Source organism: Aristolochia californica, unplaced genomic scaffold (assembly GCF_029961685.1).
Source record: "Aristolochia californica isolate CCGP_79_NKW_82.1479 unplaced genomic scaffold, dmAriCali1.0.hap1 SCAF_16, whole genome shotgun sequence".
In the NCBI taxonomy this organism is placed as follows: domain Eukaryota; kingdom Viridiplantae; phylum Streptophyta; class Magnoliopsida; order Piperales; family Aristolochiaceae; genus Aristolochia; species Aristolochia californica.
The window spans coordinates 1654563-1681457 of NW_027181837.1; the positions used below are offsets into that span (position 1 = coordinate 1654563).

A 26895-nucleotide genomic window follows, 5' to 3' on the forward strand; every position below is an offset into this window, starting at 1 on the left:
TTCACCGCTTCTAACTCAATAAACTTAGCACATCCATTATTCTCTTATTGAACATTCTATTCACGTGACCTCTCCCCCTGAAGAGAATTCCAAGAGACTCTCCTTGAGTAATAAGGCTCTAATTCATGGAAAGAGGAATCTAGAGTCACATGGAGCTTTTGAGTGTGTGGATCATAGCACCGATATCCTTTTTGAAATTCAAAATAGCCAACAAAAAGACTTCGTTTGGCACATGTATCAAGGTTATTTTGCAAGATTTTTGGGATATGAACATATAAAGTACACCCAAAAACCCGGGGTTCAAGATTTGGAAGATGGGGAATGGAAATTAGGGATTGCAGTTTGTGTTGAGGACTTTGAAAGTCTATTACTCGTGAAGGTGTTCAATTGATGAGGTAGGCAGCAGATTTGAAAGCTTCGCCCCAATAAAATCGAGGCATGTTCATGCCGAAGAGGGAGGCATGCACTACTTCCAAAAGTTGTCTATTATTCCTCTTTGCCAATCCATTTTGTTAGGGAGTATAGGTGCATGAGGTCTAATGACGAATTCCATGATTGTTTAGAAAATTATCGAGAGAAACGTCAACAAACTCAGTACCATTGTTAAATTGCAAAATACAAATCTGCTTTTGGTACTAAGTATGTATTCTTTAGTGAAAATTCTGACTCACATCACTTTTTTTTATAAGTAAGGATACCCAAGTCATTCTAGTGCATTTATCAATAAATGTTACAAAGTAACAAACTCTAAAAATAGAGGGAACCTTTGAAGGACCCCAAACATCAGAATGAATAACCTCCAATGGTTCAAAACTTTTATTCAAAATTGGTAAATAAGAGATATAGTGGCTATTAGCCAGTTCACAAGTATCACAATAAAAATCCAATTCATTCAAACTTGAAAAATGGTTGTAGTTGCAATTTCTTAAGATAACCAAATGAAAGATGGCCGAATCTTCGATGCTATAACCATATAGTTGCTTGAGCATTGTCTTCACTGCTAACTTGATTTGCCTGACTGATTTTCGATCCCCCATTCTCTGTCAACTCCAAATAGTAGAGTTTGCCCCTCTAACACCATCACCAAGAATCTTCCGGGTTAGAATGTCCTGAAAGACACAAAATGAACGACAGAAAGTTACAGTACAAGCAAGAGTTGAAGTAACTTGGCTAATAGACAAAAGATTGTATTCAAGAGATGGAACAACAAGGACAATATCTAATATAAGATTATTAGACAAGATCACATATCCTTCCCTAGTAATAAGAGAGGTACTATCATTGGCGGTGGAAATAACGGATTGAGGAGAAGGTAGGATAGATTTTAACTAATTGGAATCCCTCGTCATGTGATCGGATGTACCTGTATCAATAATCCAAGTTCTATTCTTAGAATTTGCAAAGAATACTGATATTTTACCGATAATATTTGGATGGGCAGTATTTGCCGTAGGCAACATCTGATTTTCTTCCATGGATGTCATCATAGCTTTCCCAACAATCTTTTTAAGAGATTTTTTTATGAAGTCCTACCACTCCGGAGAAGCAATAATCTCATAACAACACTGTTGCGAATAACCTTTGTCCCCGCAGTGAGTGTATACCCGGTTGTTAGCTTTCCAAAGGATTGAGTGTTTCGATTGTTTGATGATCCTTGTCGAGTTTGGTTGACCAGCATAGACGGGTTCTCAGAGATTGGACGATAGCTCCCCATTGTCTGTCTTTGTTGATATTCTCTTCTGACATATGCATATGTGCTCTCCAAATCAAGTTGTGGGTCTTTTTGCAAGATTTCTCCACGAACCTGATGAAACTCAGAGTCAAGTCCACTGAAAAAAAATATAAACTCAAAGTCTAACCATTGCAAAGTTCAACTAGATTAGCCCTTCGATTGTTCCTTCTTGAGATGTAGTTCTATGATCAATCTCTTGGAAAATAGCAACAAGTTCATTATAATACGTTGACATTGGTCTACCATTTTGTTTGGTAGAAAAAAATTCTCTGGTTCAACTCAAACAGACAGGTTTCATCTGATCCATCATAGAATGTTTTTTATACGACTTCCCTTATCTCCTTTGTTTGCATTAACAACAGACTCATGAATCGCTAACTTTTAACTCTTTGATTTTTAGTAATCCATTCATCAAGATTGGATTTCCAAATTCTGGTTTTTTTGTTTATCTGGTGAGATATCTAGCTTTGTTGTGAGTGTCAATACACATCTTCATGCGTGGAGACCATAATGGGCAGTTGGTCTCATCGAGGATAATTCCAGTTGGAAAGGCAAAATTGTCCTGGTGTACGATAATCTGCAGTATTGGTGTTGGGATAAGTTCGGGTGATGTGTCTATAGTGGTAGCTATCAAATTCACAGTATTTTTACGAGGGTGATGAAATTCAAGGACAAAAAATTCGTCGTAGAGTTTCGATTCTTCGTAGAGCCAACAGCAACGGCGGTAACAACGGATTTTGCTACGGCGGTAATGGATTCTTCAGCGGTAGCGGATTTCGCAGCGACAGCAATGGATTCGGCAGTGGCGACGAATTTTGCAGTGATGACGACAACGATTTTTGTAGTGGCAATGGATTTTGTTGTCGTCAACATGGAAAAGATGGCTGAAATGGGAGGTCGCCAACGTGGGGAAAGATAAAGGAAATGGGATTACTATAACACACTCCGATGATCAAGGCAATTTATGGATACAATTACAACCTAAAATTAGGTCCAAATTAGATCCCAAAATCATGGAAACAAATCGTTTCTATGTACAAATCCTAAAATTACTAACAAATTGTACAGCTCATTGCACACAAAACGTATAAGTGGCAGGATTATTTTTAATGAGAGAATTTAATGGAAATTTACCCAGTATCAGGTATTTCTTTCTTGATATTCAAAGATTAAAACGTCAATTCACCGAATCCTGCTTTTGTCGTTCAATAAAGCATGGTAGATAAGGAGTGTGTTTCGATCATAAAAACTCAACATTCATAAGAAAAGATCATTTGCAGTTTGCTTACAGAAGTTTTTGAAGGTTCAAATGCGATTGGTATTTAAGGTATTAGCAATGTCGATTACGAAGCGATACCTCACGTCTGCTTTGGCAATCCGTTCCATGGCTTTGTTCACATAATCCATCGGAATCACTTCGATATCTGCTGTAATATTATGTTTTGCAGCAAAATCAATCATTTCTTGGGTCTCTTTCATGCCTCCCGCCGCACTCCCCGCCACTAACTTCCTCCCTGCAACATCGAAATTGTTATAAGCCAATCATCTATCCTTTCTCCTTTTCATCGTCTCTATCGACCAAATAAAGAATATCATCAGGAGATGCTTTGTTAATATCTGCTTAATTACCACCCAGGAGAGGCATTACAGGTAACTCCAGAGGTTTCTCCACCGCACCCACCATGACGAGCTTCCCGTGAGTTTTCAGTAGATCGATCAAAGGTTGAAGAGGATGCATGGCCGACACAGTATCGATGATCCCATCCATCGTGCCCGTAGCCGCCTGCCAACAAACACAAAATATACCTTCGTTGCTTTCAGATGTACGCTCTCTTTAGTCTTAGATGATCAGAGAAAGCAAAAAGTCATACCTTCATCAGCTCTGGTTCGTGACTAAGCAGGAAGAAGTCTGCACCGAGTTTCTCAATCGCCTCCTTCTTCTTCCAGGGAGAATTACTAATCACTGTTACCGTCTGCCCAAAAGCCTTCGCGAATTTCACGGCCAGATGACCGAGTCCACCGAGTCCGACTACTCCCAAATGCATACCCGGCTCACTTAGGAGCCCGAAATACTTCAAGGGACTGTACACCGAGATTCCGGCGCATAACAGCGGGGATCCTCCGTCTAAGGGGAGGTTCTCCGGGAAGCACACAACAAAGTGTTCGTCGACAACTATCTTGTCGGAGTAACCTCCGTAGGTCCTAGTCCCGTCGTGGTATACGTAGTTGTTGGTGAGGATAACATCGGGGCAGTAGATCTCCAAATCATGGACGCAGTTCTCGCACTTGCCGCAGGAACCCACCATCGCCCCTACCCCAGCCCTGTCGCCTACTCTGAGTTTTGTTACTTTTGATCCCACCTCCGTCACTACGCCTACGATCTCGTGCCTGTAATCTGTAGTTAATATTGTCTTTCTGTGTCTGTTTTTATTCAATGGAAAAAAAAGGAAATGAACAAGAATAACCAGTGGAAATTGTAAAGAGTGCGATGATTTCAGACCCGGGAACCAAAGGGTACACGGAGAAATTCCATTCGTTCTTGGAGAAGTGAAGGTCGGAGTGGCAGATGCCGCAGTATAGAATTTTCAGCGTGACGTCCTTCTCGCCATTAATTCTGAAAAAGGACGAAATTGAGTTCCAAAGATAAGACGATCCAAGGGGAGGAGTTCCTGAAATCTGGCCTGAAGGCTGTGATTTAAACATGTTGTTTTGTGTCTGTAAGCCGATTTTGGGGAAAGACTGAAACCTTTACTCTTGGCCAAGGTTCTTGGATAAGATTGTTAAGTTTTTACCAGAATTTAAGCAATATGAAAGAAGCAAAATCTTGAAGAAACAGATGAAAGCTAACTGGAGAGCCTTCAGACATGTGATATGTGAAAAGATTTCTACCGAAGTAACAAAAAGTGGTTTTTTCTGGGCTATTAAAAAGAAAAATACAACATTCTGCAATGGATAAGAGCAGAAACTCAGATCATAACTGTCTGAACTTACCTTCTGGAAAAACTGAAAGGTGAGAGGATACCAGATGTGTCTTTTGCTGCCCAACCAAAAGCCTTCCGCGGGTGTTCTTCCTCCGGTGATTTCGCCATTTTTTTATCTCTAATCTTGTTCAATTCCTCAATGAGGTAGCGGGTATGAACTAGAAGGAAAATTTAATTATCAATCAAGAGGATAATTTGATTCTGAATGCACCCAGTTTTGTTGGGTTATTTGATTTTCTTTGCATTTGTTGTCTCTGAGTTGTTTTATTATTTTTCTGTTTGATGTGTACAATCGTAGTGGCCGAGAGTTACAGCATCGAGCATACCGAAATTATTTATTCTGTTTGACGTGTACAATCGTTTTGGCCGAGAGTTACAGCAATGAACATATCGAAATTATTTCTCCTGTTTGATGTGTACAATCGATTTGGCCGAGAGTTACAGCATCGAACTATCGACCAAGAAAAGCCAAAAAACACAGAATCTTTATAACCCAAGGTTCCAATTTAGCTTATGTAAAACAGACTAACACAAAGAGCAAAGAAGGATTTCAAGGAATTTTTCCGATGTATATTCTTCTCCTCGTGGAAGCTTTTTATAATACATTTACAGATCTTAGAATCAGGAACAAAACAAGAAAACAAATTGTTTCCTATAATTACTGTAACAATTTTGCAGAAGTAAAAGCCATTTTAAAAAATTCCAGTTACTTTGCTCGAGGAAAAGATGAAGGCGGAGCTTCTGATTTTTTCATCTGGAAAAAATTCGTGGCTCTGTAGCTAATAACTATGGTTTATTAGCTACGGTTTATTCGATTAGTGCTCAGGCTAGGGTTTTTTTTTGGAAAATTTAAAACTCTGTTACTGGCCTATTTCATTTAGTTGATGACGATGATATCGATTCGATTTTATAATCGTATCATCACTACCAAATTTAACTTTGTCAGAAACTGAAAACACACGGAGGCTGCAGCGTCTGAGAAAGGAGCATTTTATTGGTAGGAAAACTCTGTAACTGGTCTATAAATGGACAAGAGATTTTCCTCAGTAGCGAAAACTTGATCTTTTGGACGCTGAATTCTCGCACTTCGTAGCTTTCAAAGATCAAGAGCGAGTTTTATGTAAGGTGTTAGCGATGTCGATTACGAACCGATATCTCACGTCACCTTTGGCTAGGCGCTCCATCGCGGTGTTGACATAATCCATCGGAATTACTTCGATATCTGCTACAATATTATGTTTTGCAGCAAAATCAATCATCTCTTGAATCTCTTTCATCCCGCCTGATGCACTGCCAGCGATCATCTTCCTCCCTGCATTATCGATTGCCTCTTATGTTTTTTTCTTCTTTTCGTCAAATTAACTGTTCTCTAAGAGTAAAGAAAGTAAATCATCAGTCGTTTCTTTGGCGGCATCTGCTTACCCCACAGTAGAGGAATAATGGGTAACTCCAGTGGTTTGTGAATTCCTCCGAGCATGACGAGCTTCCCGTGAGTTTTCAGCAGATGTATCAAAGGTTCAATAGGATGGATTGCAGAGACTGTATCAAGGATCCCATCCATGGTGGCCTTAGCTGCCTACAACAGAAACATTCACTATTTCTGCTTCATTTCAGATAGAGAAAGAGGGATCGAATTTACCTTCATTTGCTCTGGATCGCGACTGACCAGAAACGAATCAGCACCGAGTCGTTCCATCGCCTCTTGCTTCTTACTGGGCGAAGAACTAATCACCGTCACTCTTAGTCCAAAAGCCTTGGCGAATTTCACAGCCAAGTGACCCAGTCCACCGAGTCCGACAACTCCCAAATGCAAACCCGATTCACTCAGTCCGAAATACCTCAAAGGGCTGTAGACTGTGATTCCGGCGCACAGCAGCGGCGCTCCTCCGTCCAAGGGGAGATTCTCCGGGAATCGCACGGCGAAGTGTTCGTCGACAACTATCACATCGGAGTAACCTCCGTAGTTTCTCGTCCCATCGTGGTAAATGGAGTTAAAGACGAGCATAGCATCGGGGCAATATGATTCCAAGTCATGGAAGCAGTTTTCGCAGTTGCCGCAGGAACCCACGTTCGGCCCGATCCCAGCCTTGTCCCCTACTTTGAATTTCGTCACTCTGGAACCCACCTCTGTCACCACGCCGACGATCTCATGGCTGTTAATATATAATCACGGTGTTAGCTAGAGTATGAACTTCTCCTAATAGTGAGAATCAGGTGAGATGAACGAACCCAGGAATCAGAGGATAAACAGTAAAACCAATTTCGTTCTTGGCCATGTGAATATCCGTGTAGCATATCCCGCAGTATAATATCTTCAGCGTGATATCCTTGTCGCCATTAACTCTGAAGAAGGATGAAATCAGAGTTGAAACAGAGAATTTCCTAAATTAAAATTCAACAGGGCATATAAAGCATGAGAAGAAACAGGAGGAAGAGCGAATTCTGGAATAAGATAAAGAGTTCTGCCGGAAATTTAAGGGAAGGAATTGAATCATGAAGTCACCTTCTTGAAAAGTTGAAAGGCGAGAAGACTCCAGAGCTGTCCCTGGTTGCCCAACCAAAAGCCTTACGCGGGTGTTCTTCCTCGGGAGATTTCGCCATTAATTTCCTCCTCTTACTGGGTTGCTTCAGCTGGAAACTTCAATCGGATTACATGTCTGAGATATTTAAGCCGTTTGTGGCCACTGTTCCGATTCAACAATGACAACGTCACTACTGACGTCGGTAAAGTTTTGATGTTGATGTTCGGTTTCTTCATTCATGAACGGAAGGCTTTTCATGTATATGGATTCAATTTCTTCCAGAATGCACAAAATTCTTAGCTTCCATTGTTGGATGGTGACGACTGATGAGAGGGGAAATAGGGTTTTGTGGTTTTGTATGTCTGATCGCTGAGTGGTTTTGTGGTAAAATTTTTATTTGTTGGTATAAATATTCTACCTTCTTTTTTTATAATAAAAAAAATAAAATTAGTATATTAATTAAATCTAATTTATTGGTACACGTTTTATACCTAATATTTAAAAAATATTAAATTATTTTTTAGAAAATTATTTAATTTTTTAAATATTTTTTCAAAAAGTAAAACGTATTTAAAATGTTTTAAAAAATATTTTAATTTAAATAAATAAATATTTAAAATGAAATATTTAATTAAAAATATTTCAAATATTTTTTTATAATAAATCTTTTTAAAATATTTATTTAATGATGGTGTAGGATGACGAGGGTCATGTGGTTTCCAATGTGTCCTCACCTAACTTTTAGTCAAAATTAGGTATTTATGTGATTAAGTTCAAAATTTGGATATTTGTGTAATTATTTTAAAAAATTTATAGATAATATACTGAAATGCCCTTTTTTCTTATCGTCAGGCACATTGGCTGCTTCCAGCTGCATCTTCTCCGCCTCGATTTCTGGTTTATTCTGCTTCCTTCTCGTCTGCAACTTGGGCTTTCTTAGATATCTTGCTCACATTAATTCACGTTAATTCCCATTGACCTAATCTAGAGAACTTCATTTCACTTCTAATTCATCTTTCCTATCTTTTTCAAAAAGCCCCATAAAACCCAAAATCTTCCTCATCTCAGCAAAACAGTAAAAACAAAAATCGGAAACAAGAGTAAAACGGACGTATTACGGTAGCTTTGATGTACTGAAGACCTTTCTGAAATGAGTTGAAGCAGGAGGCGCATTTCTTCCTGGCTTTGGACCACACAGGCGTCTCATCTTCTAGGATCACACGCCTCCCTTCTCCTACCATCGGTCGAAAACCTCACTATCTGCATGTGAAAATGGCGAAGAGAGGCTTGACAGAAGCGAAACAATAAATCAGAAGACTCGGAACCATGCAAGTGTAGGGATCAACCACGTGTCTGACGTGATACGTGATCGATCGTCCATCTCAACGGAGTTTCTTGTTCGTCAGAACTGTATGAACTCAATATGAACAGTGACAAGATCATGGTCTGAAGTCGATACCGTCAAAGCTGCCTGCAGACTGCTTTCCGTCCAACCACCCGGACAGTGGACCCAGTTTCTGATTGATTATTCACATTCTTACGTTCGCTTGATGTCTACCTCCTCCTCACCGACAGACTGCTTTCCGTCCAACCACCCGGACAGTGGACCCAGTTTCTGATTGATTATTCACATTCTTACGTTCGCTTGATGTCTACCTCCTCCTCACCGACTTTCCTTTCCGGCTCGTTATAGCCACCCACATATAAAGGACAATCGATTCGTCTCTTTCATTATCAAACTTCGTTTCTTTTCGATCCCAGGCATAGCTCCGAATACTGTATTTTGACCTCTTGCCTCCCATTTTGTCGCCAGATCTTGTGCTTTCACACTTTGATTCCAAGATAAAACCATGAATTGAAATTCGTTGGCAAAAAAATTTGTTTGTAGAAATCATTTTTCTGGTAATAAGCTCAAAAGTGCCCAATCCCCCCTTGTTTTTTGAACAAGTAATTGTTATAGAATAACTATTACTCACATTCGTTCTATTTAATAAATGATTAATAGATAAAACTTACTTGATTCCTCACCATTAAAAAAAGGTAATACAAGGAAGAACATCACAGAATAAAGAAGAGAACCCAAGCTAAAACAGAATCAAGAAGGGAGAGAAGTTTCCAAAGATACGACAGTCGAGACAGAAGATAAAATCGATTGGAGGAGCCTTTTCTTAAATGATGATCAGACGCCATTGTTAATCATCGTGATTCGGAATAATAACTCCTCCTCAGGTTCATCGAGCTCTTGCCCAAGGAATTAAAACCAAAAGATACGGCCGGGAGAAAGCCAAAAATGAAAACTAGGCAGAAATAACGACAATTCATGGTTTTGTTTATTCTGAAAATGGAATACGAACCTCCGTTTCATCTTGTTCTAAAGACTGTTAATCGGGTGTCTTGCATCAGATTACCCCGATTACCCGTTTCGGACCCGCATATGTTACCTGATTAAATCACTTAATCGTAAATCTCTCTGTCGGAAGGTTTTTTGAGTTTGAGACATTTAGGAAAAGGGTTTTTCGTTCGGGAAGACAGTTTGTAGATTTTGGGAGAAATCGTGTTCAATTTGAAAGCTTGGAGCCGCAAAGTTCTCTCCTTTTCGCTTGACATAGTGGAATCGTTGTTGCCAAACCACGTAACCCTGTGTCTCTTCTCCTTTTGGATTCATTTACTCTTCTGTATTTCTCGTTTACTTATACTGCTCGTAGCTTGATTATATACTCGATTATTGTTATTTGCTCGATTTATTAGCCTCTATTTTAACAAATTAGTATCAGAGTGGGGTTTTTCGACGTCGGCGCCAGATTTTCGGTTGTCTCTTTCTGTTTCTGCTGACGGGAAGAGAGTTCTTTGTACCGAGCTTCCATTTGGTGGTTTTCTGGAAGTGCCGAAAGGGGAAGAAAAAAAATTATGGGGTACTGTTCGGTGGTTTCTGTAAGTGTCAAAGAGAAGAAATTTTTTTTTTTTTGAGGGGTACTATTCGTGTTGAATTCATGAAGGGAAAAGAGAGAGACTCTGTTTATCAGAGAGGTCCAAAGAGAAGATTTAAGCATCTAAGCATTTTTTTTGTGATCGAGGGTAGTTTGGTAATTATAGCTGTAAAGTATACAATAGAGAAATTTGATGGGCAGATGAGTTTCAGTTTGCGGCACATGAAAATACGTGCCTTATTAGTACTGTAAGGATTCTACAGAGCATTGAATGGAAAAGATAAGTTTACAGCTACAATGTCAGAGGAAGTCAAGGAGGATCTTGACATCAAAGCTCTTAGTTCCATTCAGTTGTGTTTGGCCGATGAGGTTTTGCGGGAAGTTGCAGATGAGATGACAGTAACTGGTTTGTGGCTGAAGTTGGAGAGTATTGATATGACTAAATCTCTCACGAATGGGCTATATTTGAAGCAATGCCTTTACACTCTTCGGATGAAGGAAGGTACATCTCTCAAAAAACATCTTAATGAGTTCAATAAGATTGGTATGGATTTGAGAAATATAGATGTTACCATTGAAGATGAGGATCAAACACTGATTGTGTTGTGCTCTCTACCCCCATCCTATGAGCACTTCGTTACGTCTATGCTCCACGGGCACGATACCATCTCTATGGAGGATGTTAAGACATCTTTATACTCTAAGGAGTTGAGGAAGAAGGTGTCTACCAGTGGGAGCGAGGAGCAAGCAGATGGTCTGTTTGTTCAAGGGCGAACGAAGGACAAGGATTCTAGAGGCAGTGGTCGTTTTAGGCTGAAGTCAAAGGGGAAATGGGGCAAGTGCTATTATTGTCATCAACCGGGTCATTTTGTAAGAGACTGTTCAAAACTCAAAGAGAAGGAAAAAAGAGAAAAAAAGGAAGAGATTGCTGGGGTTACTGAAGATCATTCTGATGGTTCAGAATATGTTCTCACAGTTGAGTGTTGCACACTCACAGGATGAGTGGATACTTGATTTGGGCCGCTCCTACCACATTTGTCCTATCAAGGATTTTTTCTGCGACATATCAGTCAGTAGATGGTGGTACAGTTTTGATGGGGATTTTTTGCCCTGTAAAACTGTTTGAGATTGGAACGGTTCAGATCAATATGTATGGCGGTATAGTGAAGATTTTGAAGAAGTTCGGCATGTACCAAATTTGAAGAAAAATCTGTTTTCTCTAGGTTCTTTTGATTTCCTTGGCTACAAATATACAACTGAAGGTGGAGGTTTTTGGAGGTCTGTATAGGTATACCGGTTGTGATGAAATAGAAAAGGTTGAAAACTTTTATGTGCTTCAGGGCAGTACAGTCATAGGTACTATAACAGTTTCTTCATCTTCAGATTGATATTGATACGACTCGTCTGTAAAATATTCAATTAGGGTATATCAGTGATCAAGTAGAGTTTGAGGGTGATAAGTACGACTACGCTGACATGGTCGTTCGTGAATTGCCTGTGGTAGAGACCGTTTAGTTTTCAGAGCCCTCTAACTACCGTGAAGTTGTCACGGGTAGTGATGCTGCTCAATTCAGATGCCCTAAGAGGCAAGGTGGAGATGGCGATAGACAGGTTCATTTTTCAAAAAGAAGTAATCGAATTCAAACCGATGTGGAGATTTGTTAATCGGGTGTCTTAAATCTGATTACCCCAATTACCCGTTTCAGGCCCGCGTATGTTACTATTAAATCACTTAACCGGACATCTCTCTGTCGGGAGGTTTTTTGAGTTTGAAACATTTAGGAAAAGGATTTTTCTTTCGGAAAGAGGGTTTGTCGATTTTAGGAAAAGGGTTTTTCGTTCGGGAAGAGGGTTTTCCGTTTCATCTTGTTCTAAAGACTTCATCTTGTGTTAACATGGCTTTCTCTTGCGTGAGATCGACTGTCAAAGATAACGATTGCAACAGACGCTTCTCTCTCACCGGCTCTGATTATCTTTACATGGAAAGGCCGGGTTGGAACAGACCAATGCGGATCCGATTAGAGGACCCGAATTCGACAAGCAATATTAGCGAGATCGTCGCCGATACCGTATCTGTTTGAATCACCTCGTTTTCTCGCAGTTATGACCATATACAAATGCCACGTCACGCGTCATGCGTGATGTCAACAGTGCCGTGTCACAATTGGGCCTTATGGGAGGCCGTGGCTATAAATAAAGTGCTTCGCGTACACTCGAAGCATCTTCGTCTTCTCCATTTGTGTCTGCACTCGAGTGGTTGGTTTCTTTAATTTCTGGAAAAATGACGAAAGGAGAGGAGATGGAGCATTCTAAGAAGGCCCTTGGCTGGGCTGCTAGAGATACTTCCGGCATTTTCTCTGCTTTTCACTTCAGCAGGAGGTATTACGCACTTACCACGATCACCTAACTAGCTAACTTTTGAATTCTTCTTTCTTCTTCTTCTTCTTCTTCTTTTTTGTTTTTTTGAAGGAGTATTTGAATTACTTTTCTAGCTTTCAATTTTGATCTTCTTATTTTAATATCTCCTTTTATTAACAAGTGTGATTTTTTTTTCTTCTCAAGTTCGATTTTCGCAGATCGAATCGATAAGATAAAGAACGTTTTTTGTTTCTGTGTATGTCTTTCTAAAAGTTCTTTTTTTAATTATCAGGAAAATTTTCGTTTTTCTTTTTAGCAGCGGGATCCAAGAAGAACTAGTGAACTTCTGGCGGTGTATACAGTTTACTCTTTCACTTGTTCCATGAATCTATAGAAAGGAAATAATTTCAAAAATTAAGTTTTCCGAAAGCAAGAACAATAATAGACTTGCTTTTTTTTTTCTTCCAGGAGTAATGGCGACGACGACGTGACGATCAAAATTTTCTACTGTGGGATTTGCCATTCCGATCTTCACACCGCCAAGAACGAATGGGGTTTCACAACGTACCCCGTCGTCACAGGGTACGTACTAATTTACCTAGCAGCATTTACGATGAACTACCGATGCTAACTGCGTCTTTATCGCCCTCCTTTCCATGAACTACCGATGCTAACTGCGTCTTTATTGCTGTCCTTTCCATTTTAACCAAAAATAAATAAAAAAAGGAGAGGAATCGGTTTTATCATTTTCTATCTACTGAAACGCGATACCAGATACGGTGGCGGACTCTACGTTGACACGTGGATTTTTCTTTTCCTGAACCTGTAACGACGTACAGATAATATCGACTGCTCGGCAGTCGGCCACCACTTTTGTGGGAGTGGGTGCTCCTGAGAATCATGCGCGCATATTTTCCAGAGACAGGCAGTGTCTCTCTCCTATCCCCATCAGATCCCAGACTCCTTGTAGCTTCGGGATACCTTTCTCTGGATTTGCGTAGACATGATCACATGGACTCTTCCAGACCTGTGTAAAAAGGGCAGAGAATTAATGACGTAGTTGACTTGCAACTCATGCCTCCGGTCGTGGTTTACTGCCGTCATTGTTTGATACCATTAATGACTTACGAAAACGACGCTGTGAGCATCTGTAAATTGAGCACAACTTTTATTTATTTTAAAAAATTATAAAAAAAGATCATCTCTGCCTTTAACGGATACTTGCTGGATATCAAGAAAACTCCAAAAGCTATGAATTTTAATTACTAGCGAATGCCTTGTTGGATATGGGTGATGCAGGCACGAGATCGTCGGAGAAGTGACGGAGGTCGGGCGCAATGTCACCAAGTTCACGGTGGGAGACAAGGTTGGGGTAGGCTGCCTCGTGGGTTCCTGCCGATCATGCGACAGCTGCAAGCAAGACGCCGAGAACTACTGCCCCAAACCCATTTTCACATACAACTCCCCTGACACGGACGGCACCAGGACCCAAGGCGGATACTCCAACATCATCGTCGTCAACGAGGACTTCGTTGTTCGAGTTCCCGAAGGTCTGCCTCTAGACGCCGCTGCACCGCTCCTCTGCGCCGGAATAACCGTCTACAGCCCGCTCAAATACTTTGGCCTCTCCGACCCTAGCCATCATATTGGGGTTGTTGGTCTCGGTGGCCTCGGCCACGTTGCCGTCAAATTCGCCAAGGCTTTTGGCGCCAAGGTCACGGTAATTAGTACCTCTGCGGCCAAAAAACAGGAAGCGATTGAGCGACTGGGAGCTGACGCTTTCCTCGTCAGCCGTGACCCAGAGCAGCTGCAGGTAAGTCTAGAAGAACGGATTACTCCTGCTCACCGCATATTTGATTCGAAGCTGCTGACCGTGAAATGCTTTTTTGCTTTCTGTGGGTTTCTAGGCTGCAATGGGTACCATGGATGGTATTATCGACACAGTCTCTGCGGTTCATCCTCTGATGCCCCTCCTCGGTTTACTTAAGTCTCATGGGAAGATCATCATGGTGGGGGCGCCGGAAAGGCCTCTCGAGCTACCAATCTTCCCTCTGCTAGCAGGTAAGGAATCAGTGGAAGTTAACAAGGAGAAAGGTTGCCTTCTTTTTGTTTCCAATATCCATACTTGGTGTTGTCGATGGGAGATCTCAAAACTTGACAACTAATTTTTCAGGGAGAAAAACTGTGGCTGGAAGCTGTATCGGAGGGATAAAGGAGACACAGGAGATGCTGGACTTTGCAGCCAAGCACAATATAACAGCAGATATCAAGGTTATTCCAATCGATTACGTGAACACAGCCATGGAGCGTCTCCTTAAGTCTGATGTGCGGTACCGATTCGTGATCGATATTGCCAACACCTTGAAGGCTTGAAAGCTAGTATTAGAGTTGTTTCTATTAATTGTTGAAGATTGTAATTCCTATTTGCACGGTTGTTTATCGATTCCAAGTAGTCGTCCAGCTGATAAGAGATAAAGGACAAAAGTTTGAGATAGACTCAAACTCAAACTTTGAAGAGTAATAATTACCTACTATCATAATTGTATCAAAGATTTGATCGATTAATCAGAACAACTTGTTGTCGCTGGAACTTGCAATCTATTGTCGTCGTCGTCGTCGCCGCGAAGACCCTGCTCCCCTTCCTATCTCTCCCTATCGTTTCTCCGTTTCTCCCAGTTACTGAAAATTGCCAAAGTTGAACCCCGGGACCGATCTCTGTAGCACCTCTCCCCGAAACCCTTTGCCGCTCCATTTCATCGGTCTTCTATTTCGACCTTCCCCTGAGCCATGACCCCCGTGGACCGATCTCTGTAGCACCTCTCCCCGAAACCCTTTGCCGCTCCATTTCATCGGTCTTCTATTTCGACCTTCCCCTGAGCCATGACCCCCGTGGACCGATCTCTGTAGCACCTCTCCCCGAAACCCTTTGCCGCTCCATTTCATCTGTCCTCTATTTCGACCTTCCCCTGAGCCATAACCCCCGTCAGCCAGAGCCTCTGCCCATCGCACCTCTCCCGTCCTCGTCACCCCATTGCTGCCCCCCGCCAGCCGTCACTAATGTCGTCGACTCCCGCAGCCTCGTTTCGTAGCATCGCCCTCGCCGTACCCCAGCCAAAGCAGCTGATCCGAATCCTCTCCCGTCTCATCGCCCCCACTGCCGGTGTCTACTCTGCCGACAAGCTCCCTCGCTAGTGCCTCACGAGAACCCCCGCATCATTTTAGTAGCGAACGGGAGACCAAAGTCTATTTTCCCCTCGATGCTTAGTCCCATGCACGCACATTCACACGTGCGGAAAAAAAACTCTCACTTGTGAACCTCTTCACCGCATCCGAACGATGTGATTCCGTCTATTTTTTCACGGAAGATATGGTCATCTAAGCTTTAGTGGTCTAAAAATTCTTCAAAAAGGAATGGTGAGAGGATTGCCGTGTCATGAACCAATCAGCCCTATGTCCACTAACAACAAAAGGTACATGATCAATTTATTGATGACTATAGTCATAAAGATTGGGTATATTTCTTTGTTGAAAAGAGAGAAACATTTATAATGGTCAAGAAATAGAAGAATCTTGTTGAAAAACACACAAGTTCGAGTATAAAAGGTCTTCATACAGATCATGGGGGTGAGTTCACTATTAAGTTGTGGAATTTAATCAATTCCTTATGCTGAATTGGTACACGGATCGACGATATATTGACTGTTATTTTATTAAAAGTAGTTTGAGGATTTCACACTTGTAATCCAGTTGCTGTAGTATAAATCACCTGTAAGTGTATGCGATTTCTCTTGTAAACTATTTCATCTTCATAGTGGATTACTGCAGTGGTGGTAGACGGGACGTAGTCTCATCTTCAAACGAACCTATATAAATCTTGTTATTTTTTCTGCTCTTGCTTTTCTTTTTCTTTCTTCCATGATTATTATTATTGCTCTCGTTAGTTTTGAGTTAAGGCGTCTAATTCCTAACATCTCCATCACTTGAATTCACTGTTTTTTGTAGAGAGAATGGTACTCGAAGCCAACTAACAGTCACATACACCCCTCAACAAAATGGTGATGCGGAGAGAAAAAATTGAACTATCATGAATATAGTTCGAAGTATGCTTTCAAGTAAGAAGATTCCAAAACATTTTGGCCTGAAGCTGTGAACTAGACAGTTAATGTTCTCAATAGGAGTCCAACTGTTCTCAATAGGAGTCCAACTCTTGCAGTGAAAAACAAAACTCCAGAAGAAGAAGCTTGCAGCATATTCAAACCACCAGTAGCTCACTTAAGGGTGTTTAAGTGTGTATCTCATGTTCATATTCCTGATATCAGAAGGACAAAACTCGATGACAAGATGTGTTTTACTTGGAGTCAGTGAGGAGTCAAAGGCATATAGGCTGTATGATCCCATTTCACAGAAGATTATAGTGAGTAGATATGTGGTTTTTGAAGAAGATAGCAGTTGGGATTGGAACAAAAGGCATGAGGAAATTATTTTGGCTGACTTGAATTGGGGCAACAATGACAAAGAACCAGATGCAACTGCTGGAAATGGAGATGAAGTTAAAACTGATAAACATAGCAGTACTGAGGAAAGTGAAACTAATGGCTCAAATGGGTCAAATGAAGGCAATTCATCTAGCTCAAGGGAAGACCCTTCACTTGAATCTCGTGAACAAAGATAGGGAAGGCGACCAAATTGGATGGGGGATTATGTAAGTTTTGAAGCTTTATCTGAGGAAGAAGACATGGCATATTTAGCCATGTTTACAGCTAGTGATCTAGTTCTATTTGAAGATGCAGTAAAAGATGCAAAGTGGAGAACAACGATGGATGTTGAGATTGAAGCTATAATGAAAAATGATACTTGGGAATTGACAAATTTGCCTACTAGGGCAAAGAAAGTTGGTGTGAAATGGTTGTATAAGACGAAGCTCAATGAAAATGGTGAGGTGGAGAAGTACAAAGCTCATTTGGTTGCAAAGGGTTACACCAAAAACATGGTGTGGATAACACTAAGGTTTTTGCACCTGTAGCACGTTTTGAGACAGTTCGACTGGTAGTTTCTCTTGCAACTCAGAAACGGTGGATGGTTTTCTAGCTAGATGTAAAGTCAGCCTTTCTCCATGGAGAACTTAGTGAAGAGGTTTTTGTCCAAGAACCTTATAGTTATGAGAAGAAAGGTAATGAATAGAAAGAGTACACGTTTAAGAAGGCTTTATACGGACTAAAACAAGCTCCAAGAGCTTGGTATAGTCGGATAGAGTCATATTTTACCAAGGAAGGTTTTGAGATGTACCCTTATGAGCATACTTTGTTCATTAAAGCAGGAGAAGGAGGTAAATTTTCTTATTGTCTGTCTCTATTTTGATGACTTGATTTTTACAAGAATGATGAGCATATGTTTGTCGAATTTAAACATTCTATGATGCATGAGTTCAACATGACATACCTAGGAAAAATGAGATATTTCCTTGGTATTGAAGTAATGCAAAGACCGGTGAGTATTTTTATCTGTTAAATGAAGTATACGTAGGAGGTGCTAAAAAGGTATGATGTGGGTTAATGCAATTCATTCATAATCCAATTGTTCGAGGTTGCAAACTCAATAGAGATTAGAGTGGAATAGGACGAATAGTAGTTGCTACAAGAAAGTAGTTGGCAATCTAATGTATCTGATAGCTACTCGACCTCACATTATGTTTGTGGTGAGTCTTTTGAGTAGGTATATGGATCGCTCTACAGAGCTTCATATTCAGGCAGCCAAGAGAGTGCTAAGATATCTGAAAGGGACCTCAGATTTTTGGATACTTTATAGAAAGGGAGGAGATGAGAAGCTAGTTCCCTATACAGATAGTGACTACACTAGAGATTTAGATGACGGAAAGAGCATTTTAGGTTATGTTTTTCTGTTAAGATAAGGAGCAGTTTCTTGGTCATTAAAGAAACAACCAATAGTCGTCTTGTCAACCACTGAAGTTGAGTTCGTTGCAACAGCTTCAGGTGCTTGTCAAGCAGTTTAGTTTGGGTAAGGAGGGTTTTGAAAAGTTTTAATCATGCTCAAAATGGTAGTACAACGGTTTTTTGTGACAACAGCTTAGCTATTGAGCTTTCGAAAAAATTTGTATTGCATGGTCGAAGAACAGGTTGCACACTCAAGAACAAGTTGCAAACATAATGACCAAGCCTTTGAAGCTTGATATGTTTGTGAAGCTAAGAGGTCTGTTGGGAGTCAGCACAGATCGAAGTATAAACTGAATGAAATTGGTACTCAATTTAAGGGAGGATGTTGAAGTTGTTTTAGTGTTGATCGAGTATTTAGGACTTGCTTCTGTTAGTTGCTTAATAGTTTGAATAAATCCTATTCTTTAGGGAGAATTTATTTGTTTCTTAGTCACTTACCACGTTAATATGCGTGGATTGCATTTTATTTATTTTCTTTTATTCTTGTAAAAGTATATATAGCCAGCCCAGTTGTTTAATTCAATATAGAGTATTCTTCTAATTTGCTTGTATTCACTAGATAAAAAGAGAGAGTACTTAACAATGTCCACCTCCTTCTCTTAGACGTTCCTTTCCATGTTAGCTCAGCTCTTTCATTATCAAACTTGTTTCTTTTTTATCCCAGGCATAGCTCCAAATAATGTATTTCGACCTCTTGCCTCCCATTTTATCGACAGATCATGTGCTTTCTCACATAGATTCCGAGATAAATTCCTACTGTCTAAAAAATTATTTGTGGGGGTTAGTCAACATTGAAGTCGAAGTTAGACTTCAAATTCAAGGCAATGATTTGATTCAATTTCAACTCTTCATTGGGTGTTAGTGTAGACAAGTTCAAGTGCACTAGAAAACAGATTCCAGTGTTAGTACCCCAAAATGAAAAATATGATGTAAACAAGAAAATGAGTAACTTTATATAATATACTTAAATAGAACATATACCGAAATAGATAATTAACCAAAATAAACATGGTTACTACACTAATAAGTGACTTAATGTAATATTAAAATATAATAATATACAAAATAATGAAATACTATATTATACTAATTAATGATTCCAATTTATTATAAAATAATATTATAATTACGTGTGACTATAATAAATTATAAAAATGATATATTTTAATTAATTATAAATATTTTTTATGTAGTATTAATTAATAATATATATTTACAAAATAAAAAATGATTAGTTGAATTAATTATAAAACTGGGATAATTAAACCAAAATAATTGATCAAATGCTTTCTTTAACAATATTTAATTACTAGTATTAAATTTCTAATTTAATTTAGTAATAAAATTAATGAATATAATAAATAAATATATTATTTTATTAATAACCTAGGATAGATTATTAATAACATATATATATAATTAAAACTAAAAAAACATGATTGAAAATGAACCGAGTTACTCGTAATAGTTCATAATTTACGGCATAAAAGCAAACGTTTATGCTTGGAATATAACAACGAGTTCATGCCTTTAATATTAAAATCATCAAGTTAATGGCTGGAAAATAGGTTTTATTAAACCAAAATAGAAATAGGTTAATTAAACAAAAATAATTGATCAAATGCGTGATTTAATAATATTTTAATTACCATTATTAAATCACTAATATATTACAATAATTAAAAAATAAATATAATGAATAAATAACGCTGGTTTAATTTTTCCTAACTTAGGAAAAATTAAATCAACACCATCGTCTTCTTCACGACGGGCCAGCAGGTAATGACAATAGAAGCGGTGCTCCGACAGTATGCCAGAGGCGACGATAAGCCGAGAGGGAGAAGAGAGGGAGGCCGAGAGGCTCTGCGACGAAGTGGTGGCAGGCAACTACGACGGAGGCTCGGCAATGGCGGCTCTGCGACAAAGGCTCTGCAATGAAGGCCGATAGGGAGATGAGAGGGAGAAAAAAAATTCAAGGGAGGAAGGTTGAGAGGGAGAAGAGACGAAGGGAGTGTAAAGACGAGAGGAAGAAGAGAAAAAAATATTGGGAGAGGCAGGCCGAGTGGGAGAAAGAGAGCGTACGAGAGAGAATAATTTCGTCTGGAGAGGTCCCGACAATTTTATTCAAGTGAATGATTCAAAATTTTGGAATGATTCATGGTTTTACAATTTTAGCCCTAAATAATTACCTGTATGTTTTAGATGATGTTGGCACTGGTGCACCATTAACTGCCTAATTGAATGATTTACATAATGCTCGTAAACTTCATTTCAACTTCATGGATGACTAACCCCCATTTGCTGCACTCGATGATTTAGATTGTGATTTCTTCGTCCTCTTGATCAATATATAAAACTTACTTGATTCCGCACCTTTTAAAAAGGTAATACATGGAAGAACATCACAGAATACAAGAAGAGAACCCAGACTAAAACAGAATCAAGAAGGGAGGCAAGTTTCCAAAGATACGACAGTCGAGACAGAAGATAAAATCGATTGGAGGATTCGTTTCTTAAATGCTGCTCTGACGGCATTCTTAATCATCGTGATTCGGAATAATAACTCCTCCTCAGGCCCATCAAGCTCTTTGCCAAACGAATCAAAACCAAAAGATACGTCAGAGAAACATCCAGGCCCCCCAGGCACAGAAATAACGACCATTCATGGTTTTGTTTATTCCGAAAATGGAATGTGAATCTCCGTTTCCGCTTGTTCTAAAGACTTCCGTGACGGTATTCTTGTGTTAATATGGCTTTCTCCTGCATCAGATCGACTGTCAAAGATAACGATTACAACAGACGCTTCTCTCTCACCAGCTCTGATTCATCTTTACATGGAAAAGCCGGGTTGGAACGGGCCAATGCGGCTCCGTTTCATTTACGTTGGATCCGATTATAGGACCCGGATCCGACAAGCAATAGCGAGATCGTCGCCGATACCGTATCTCCCCTTATTTTCTCGCAGTTATGACCATATTAAGTGCCGGGCCCACCATGACAACATTTCCATTTTCATAAACCCAAATCCTGCGTAATTTCCAGGTAGATATCTGGAAAGTGCCACGTCACGCGTCTTCCGTGATGTCAGCAGTGTCGTATCACGAATAGGTTTTACGGCTGGCCGTGGCTATAAATAAAGTGCCTCGCGTACACTCGGGTATCTTCGTCTTCTCCATTTGTGTCTGCACTCGACTGGTTGGGTTTTTTAATTTCTGGAAAAATGACGAGGGGAGAGGAGACGGAGCATTCTAAGAAGGCCCTTGGCTGGGCTGCTAGAGACACTTCCGGCATTTTCTCTGCTTTTCAATTCACCAGGAGGTATTACGTTCTTACCATGATCACCTAACTAGCTAACTTTTCATTTCTTCTTCTCGTTCTTCTTTGTTTTTCTTATTTTTGTGAAGGAGTATTTGATTTAATTTTCTAACTTTGATCTTCTTATCTTAATATCTCCTTTTATTAAGAAGTGTGATTTTTTTTCTTCTTTGCGAAGGAGAGTTGTTTTCTCAAGTTCCGCAGATCGAATCGATAAGATAAAGAACGATGTTTTTCAGTGCATATCTGGAAATTTTTCGTTTTGCTTTTTAGCAGCGGGAGCCAAGAAGAACTAGTTAACTTCTGGCTGTGTATACTGTTTACTCGTTCACTTGTTCCCTGAATCTATAGAAAGCAAATAAGACTTGTCTTTTTTTCTTCCAGGGGTAATGGCGACGACGACGTGACGATCAAAATTTTCTACTGTGGGATTTGTCATTCCGATCTTCACACTGCCAAGAACGATTGGGGTATAACAACATACCCCGTCGTCACAGGGTACGTACTAATTACCTAGCAGCGTTTACCATGAATTACCAATGCTAACTGCGTCTTTATCGCTCTCCTTTCCATTTCAACCAAAAAAAACAGGAGAGGAATCGGTTTTGTCATTTTCTCTCTGTGATCATCTGTAAATTGCGCATGACTTTTGTTTATTTTAATAAAAAGAGAGAGAGAGAAAAAGATCATCTTTGCATTTAATGGATACTTTGCCTTGTTGGATATGGGTGATGCAGGCACGAGATCGTCGGAGAAGTGACGGAGGTCGGGCGCAATGTCACCAAGTTCACGGTGGGAGACAAAGTTGGGGTAGGCTGCATCGTGAGTTCCTGCCGATCATGCGACAGCTGCAAGCAAGACGCCGAGAACTACTGCCCCAAGCCCATTTTCACCTACAACTCCCCTGACACGGACGGTACCCGGACCCAAGGCGGATACTCCAACATCATCGTCGTCAACGAGCACTTCGTCGTTCGAGTTCCGGAAGGTCTGCCTCTAGACGCCGCCGCACCACTCCTCTGCGCCGGAATAACCGTCTACAGCCCGCTCAAATACTTTGGCCTCTCCGAGCCCGGCCTTCATATCGGGGTTGTTGGTCTGGGTGGCCTCGGGCACGTTACCGTCAAATTCGCCAAGGCCTTTGGCGCCAAGGTCACGGTAATTAGTACCTCTCCGGCCAAGAAACAGGAAGCGATTGAGCGACTGGGAGCTGACGCTTTCCTCGTCAGCCGTGATCCAGAGCAGCTGCAGGTAAGTCTAGAAGAAGAACAGCTTACTCCGTCGGTTCGCCGCATATTTGATTCGAAGCTGCTGACCTTGATATGCTTTTGTGCTCTCTGTGGGTTTCTAGGGTGCAATGGGTACCATGGATGGTATTATCGACACAGTCTCTGCGGTTCATCCTCTGATGCCCCTCCTCGATTTACTCAAGTCTGATGGGAAGATCATCATGGTGGGGGCGCCGGAAAAGCCTCTCGAGCTACCAGTCCTCCCTCTGCTAATAGGTAAGGAATCAATGGAAGTTAACAAGGAGAAAGGCTGTCTTCGTTTTGTTTCCAATATCTGTACTTGGTGTTGTCGATGGGAGATATCTCAAAAACTTGAAAACTAATTTTTCAGGGAGAAAAACTGTGGCTGGAAGCTGTATCGGAGGGATAAAGGAGACACAGGAGATGCTGGACTTTGCAGCCAAGCACAATATAACAGCAGATATCGAAGTTATTTCAATCGATTACCTGAACACAGCGATGGAGCGTCTCTTTAAGACTGATGTGCGTTACCGATTCGTGATCGATATCGCCAATACCTTGAAGGCTTGAAAGCTAGGATTAGAGTTGTTTCTATGAATTGTTGAAGATTTCGATTCATATCTTTTCGTCCAGATGAAAATTTTGGTAGTGAACTGAGTAATTCTTATGACAGGCTTGAAATACAATTCTTGCTCCGGTTCTTATTTGGAAATTTTATTAAATTATTTATTTTTAAAATAATATTTATGAAACTAACCAACTCACAAACTTAATTTTAAAAATACCCAACTTTGACTGTTCAAATGTTTACTTGAAGAGTCCAATATGTTGTATCAACGGTGACCGCTATGTGGTACCACGTCATCTGACACATCATCAATCGCAATATTAGTCGTCTACACTAACACTCTCCTTTTTTTTTCATTATTAATTATTTAAAAATCATTTTTAGGTTTTAAAAATCTTATTTGTTGGTACACGTTTATAAAAATTATAATTTAAAAAATTAAGAGAGAAGAGGAAAAAAAACCTGTGAATAAAAGATTGATATGGAGAGCAAAAGTGAATAAAAATTTCCTTGGTTTGATTTCTATTTTCCCATTTTTTTTTCTCCACTCTTTTGAAGTCAAGAAACCTATTGTGCTTTTTTTTTCTTTTGTCGATATATTATTTTTTAGTTTTTTAGTCATGCTTTTTTGTGTTCAAAACATAAAATTTTAGGTATTGTCTATAGGGGCGTAGACAGTATACGAACAAAACGGAATAGGGTTGGTATATTGTTCCAATTACCATTCTGGTATTTCGTATTCCGTCCGATTAATTTTTGAAGGTATTCCTATTCCATTTATTTAACAAGTTACTGCATGGGTGGGTAAACAAATAATTACGAGTATATTTTGTAAAAACAATTATAAATCATAAAATTCTTAAAAAAATAATATTTTTATAATGTATGAAGATAATATAAAGTCATATCACTACATGAATTATAAGGTCTTCCCTTCATAGGTATGTAATAAATTTACAATAATACCCTTATATATACGGTAATTGGGTAATCAGGTATGGAATAGGTATTACACAATCCCGTTTCGTTTAATAAACGGTAAATAATAAAAATCTAGTAATTAGATAAAATTGACACCCCTAATTATCTCACTAAAACTCTTCTTGCATACGATAAAACTATAGGGAATCTTATTACTTTTAGTCTATTATTTTAGAAAATTTCAATTAATTACCTTGCAAAACCCTTGTTCAAACTATTAAAATGGTAATATAATCTCTGGAGGTGAGAGAATTGGGACCACTAGAAACGAAAGAAAGAGAAGAAGAAGAGAGAGAGAGAGAGAAAGAGTTGATTAAGATTTTTGCAAATGTTAAAGTTGCATATAAGTAGCTTCCAAAATTAGAAGGTTTCTTTTCAATTAATAAGCACAAGATCTTTCTACCGTAAATCTATGTGGGACTATTCTTATGAGGTCCATCACAAAATCACTAGTCAAATCATAATACTTATCCTAATCAATAATGGAGTACAAACTAAAATTACCGTTATATTATATATGAATTATAATAAAATAAATGATTTATTAATATAATTATATCCATTTTAATTTATGAATCGGATTTAACAAATGGAGAACGCTTTAACTTGCATCATCAGCCAGGCCCATTTGCTGCCACAAACCAAAGTTGCGGCCCAATACTTGCTTACGAGCAGGATAACGGCTACTACTTACTAGCATCTGTCACTACGACGGCCTTCAACATCTTCCCCAAGAGACAATTGATGTGGGATCCATACGAGGAGCAGTTCTCTTGAAGCTATCGCCTTCTGGAACCTGGTCTACAGATTCAGGATTCGGCAATAATGACGGAGCTCCAGCCAGAGACTCTTTTTTTTTTTTTTTTTTTCTGTTTTTGACCTAAAGATCAGAGGATACAAAATAGCAGATGATCTTGTCCGATAAATCTGTTTCACGCAATTTGATAAGGGATTCTTCCTGGGAAGACCCTCGATTTCTGCATCACCCTTTTCCGCTTCCCAATATCATCCATGGCCTCCTTAGCTTAAGAGATGGAAGGCAATAAATAACAGTGGCGTTATTCAAAAAGGTTAGTCCTCTCCTGCTTCAGGTTTGTTATTTTTCCCCTTTACAGTAGGAAGTCGTGAGCGAAGAAGAAAGATTTTACTTGACATTTGATTTCTGTTGTTTCCTTTTCCTATTCGTTTTTTCATGGACAGGGTCTTTTCGGATGCGATTTTGTAGATAATATTTGGAGGATACTCGATCAGAATTTTGGGGTTCTTTGGAAACTGTGTTGGGTGTGTCCTGTTCATCGTAGTTATTATGGAAAATGTTTCCAATTCGAATTTTTTGCCTCGGTACGAATTTTTCAGATGGGGAATTTGTTTCCGGGATATTTTTGGTCCTGTATATCATCTGTTCGTTTTGGTGGTGCTGTTCTTCTTGGGGTTGAAAGTTTTGGATATCAGTTGGAAAGATATTGCCGGTTCAGAAAATGGGGAGAAAGATGAATTATGTGCAGTTTGTGGAAAAAGAGAAACTACTGTAGTTGAAGAAGAAGAAGAAGAAGAAGGAAAGAGACTACAAGAAGGAAGTGAACTCAAAGTGAAAGAGGAACTTACTGCTTCACGAAAAGCTCTGAGAATGGTTTCTTATGAACTTGAGGAGGAAAGAAATGCGGCTTCGTCTGCTGCAGAAGCTGCAATATTGATGATTCTTAAGCTTCAGAATGAGAAGAGTTTGATTCAAATGGAGGCTCGTCAGTACCGTGAACTGGCAGAGCGGAAACAGTGTCACGATGCACAAACAATCGAATATCTCAAGTGGGTGATACAGAAATACGAATCAAACTGGAAAATCGAAGAAGCCGATTTGGAACACCTCGAAGAAATTTTGTTTAGTGGAATATGGTTGGCTTGGGAGTATGGAGTTAAATGAAGTGTAGAATTGATGAAGTTGAGAGCAACAGAGAAGAACTCTCTCTCTCTAACAAAGAGGAACTCCAGCTCTCCAGCCCGTTCTGTAAATTGTCATGTATTTGATCAAATGAGTGGCATAAATGGTGATCCAGAGTAGAAACTTAGTCTCAAATTGTAGAATCAGTTTCTTGTGAACTTCAAATTGTATATTTTAAGCTGGAAGAAATTCAAAGCAACTTGATCACAAAATCAATTCGAATGGATAATTTTCATGGTTTACTTTTGAAAAAGAAAAAAGAAAAATATATTTTTAGCTGGTAAAACTTAAAAGAACATCAATCTTCCTATGGGCAGAAATTTTTTATCCTTGATCTAAGGATGCTATTTCATTCGTAGCATTGGCTACCT

At 39.6% G+C, this 26895-nt stretch overlaps 5 protein-coding genes across 5 annotated transcripts; 3 read left to right on the forward strand and 2 right to left on the reverse strand.

Moving 5' to 3' along the window:
• Positions 1 to 3037: 3037 nt before the first annotated feature.
• On the reverse strand, positions 3038 to 4821 carry LOC137953129 (8-hydroxygeraniol dehydrogenase-like). The gene is made up of 5 exons (XM_068800363.1): positions 4724 to 4821; positions 4233 to 4346; positions 3604 to 4120; positions 3362 to 3515; positions 3038 to 3246 (listed from the first exon to the last, which is right to left on the reverse strand). Exons 1-5 carry the CDS (start codon positions 4819 to 4821, stop codon positions 3038 to 3040), a joined length of 1092 nt encoding a protein of 363 aa, XP_068656464.1.
• An 868-nt stretch (positions 4822 to 5689) lies between these two features.
• On the reverse strand, positions 5690 to 7482 carry LOC137952802 (8-hydroxygeraniol dehydrogenase-like). The gene is made up of 5 exons (XM_068799871.1): positions 7217 to 7482; positions 6943 to 7056; positions 6353 to 6866; positions 6136 to 6289; positions 5690 to 6025 (listed from the first exon to the last, which is right to left on the reverse strand). Exons 1-5 carry the CDS (start codon positions 7312 to 7314, stop codon positions 5817 to 5819), a joined length of 1089 nt encoding a protein of 362 aa, XP_068655972.1. The 5' UTR covers positions 7315 to 7482; the 3' UTR covers positions 5690 to 5816.
• A 4916-nt stretch (positions 7483 to 12398) lies between these two features.
• On the forward strand, positions 12399 to 15110 carry LOC137952883 (8-hydroxygeraniol dehydrogenase-like). Its single transcript, XM_068799984.1, has 5 exons — positions 12399 to 12541; positions 12989 to 13102; positions 13820 to 14333; positions 14428 to 14581; positions 14694 to 15110. The coding sequence occupies exons 1-5, from the start codon at positions 12444 to 12446 to the stop codon at positions 14891 to 14893; spliced, it is 1080 nt and encodes a 359-aa protein (XP_068656085.1). The 5' UTR covers positions 12399 to 12443; the 3' UTR covers positions 14894 to 15110.
• Positions 15111 to 21667: 6557 nt separating this feature from the next.
• On the forward strand, positions 21668 to 23740 carry LOC137952954 (probable mannitol dehydrogenase). Its single transcript, XM_068800093.1, has 5 exons — positions 21668 to 21789; positions 22171 to 22284; positions 22524 to 23037; positions 23138 to 23291; positions 23407 to 23740. The coding sequence occupies exons 1-5, from the start codon at positions 21692 to 21694 to the stop codon at positions 23604 to 23606; spliced, it is 1080 nt and encodes a 359-aa protein (XP_068656194.1). The 5' UTR covers positions 21668 to 21691; the 3' UTR covers positions 23607 to 23740.
• A 2151-nt stretch (positions 23741 to 25891) lies between these two features.
• LOC137953516 (protein FLOURY 1-like) lies at positions 25892 to 26506 on the forward strand. The gene has a single exon (XM_068800941.1). The coding sequence runs from the start codon at positions 25892 to 25894 to the stop codon at positions 26504 to 26506; it is 615 nt and encodes a 204-aa protein (XP_068657042.1).
• The last annotated feature ends 389 nt before the right edge of the window (positions 26507 to 26895 follow it).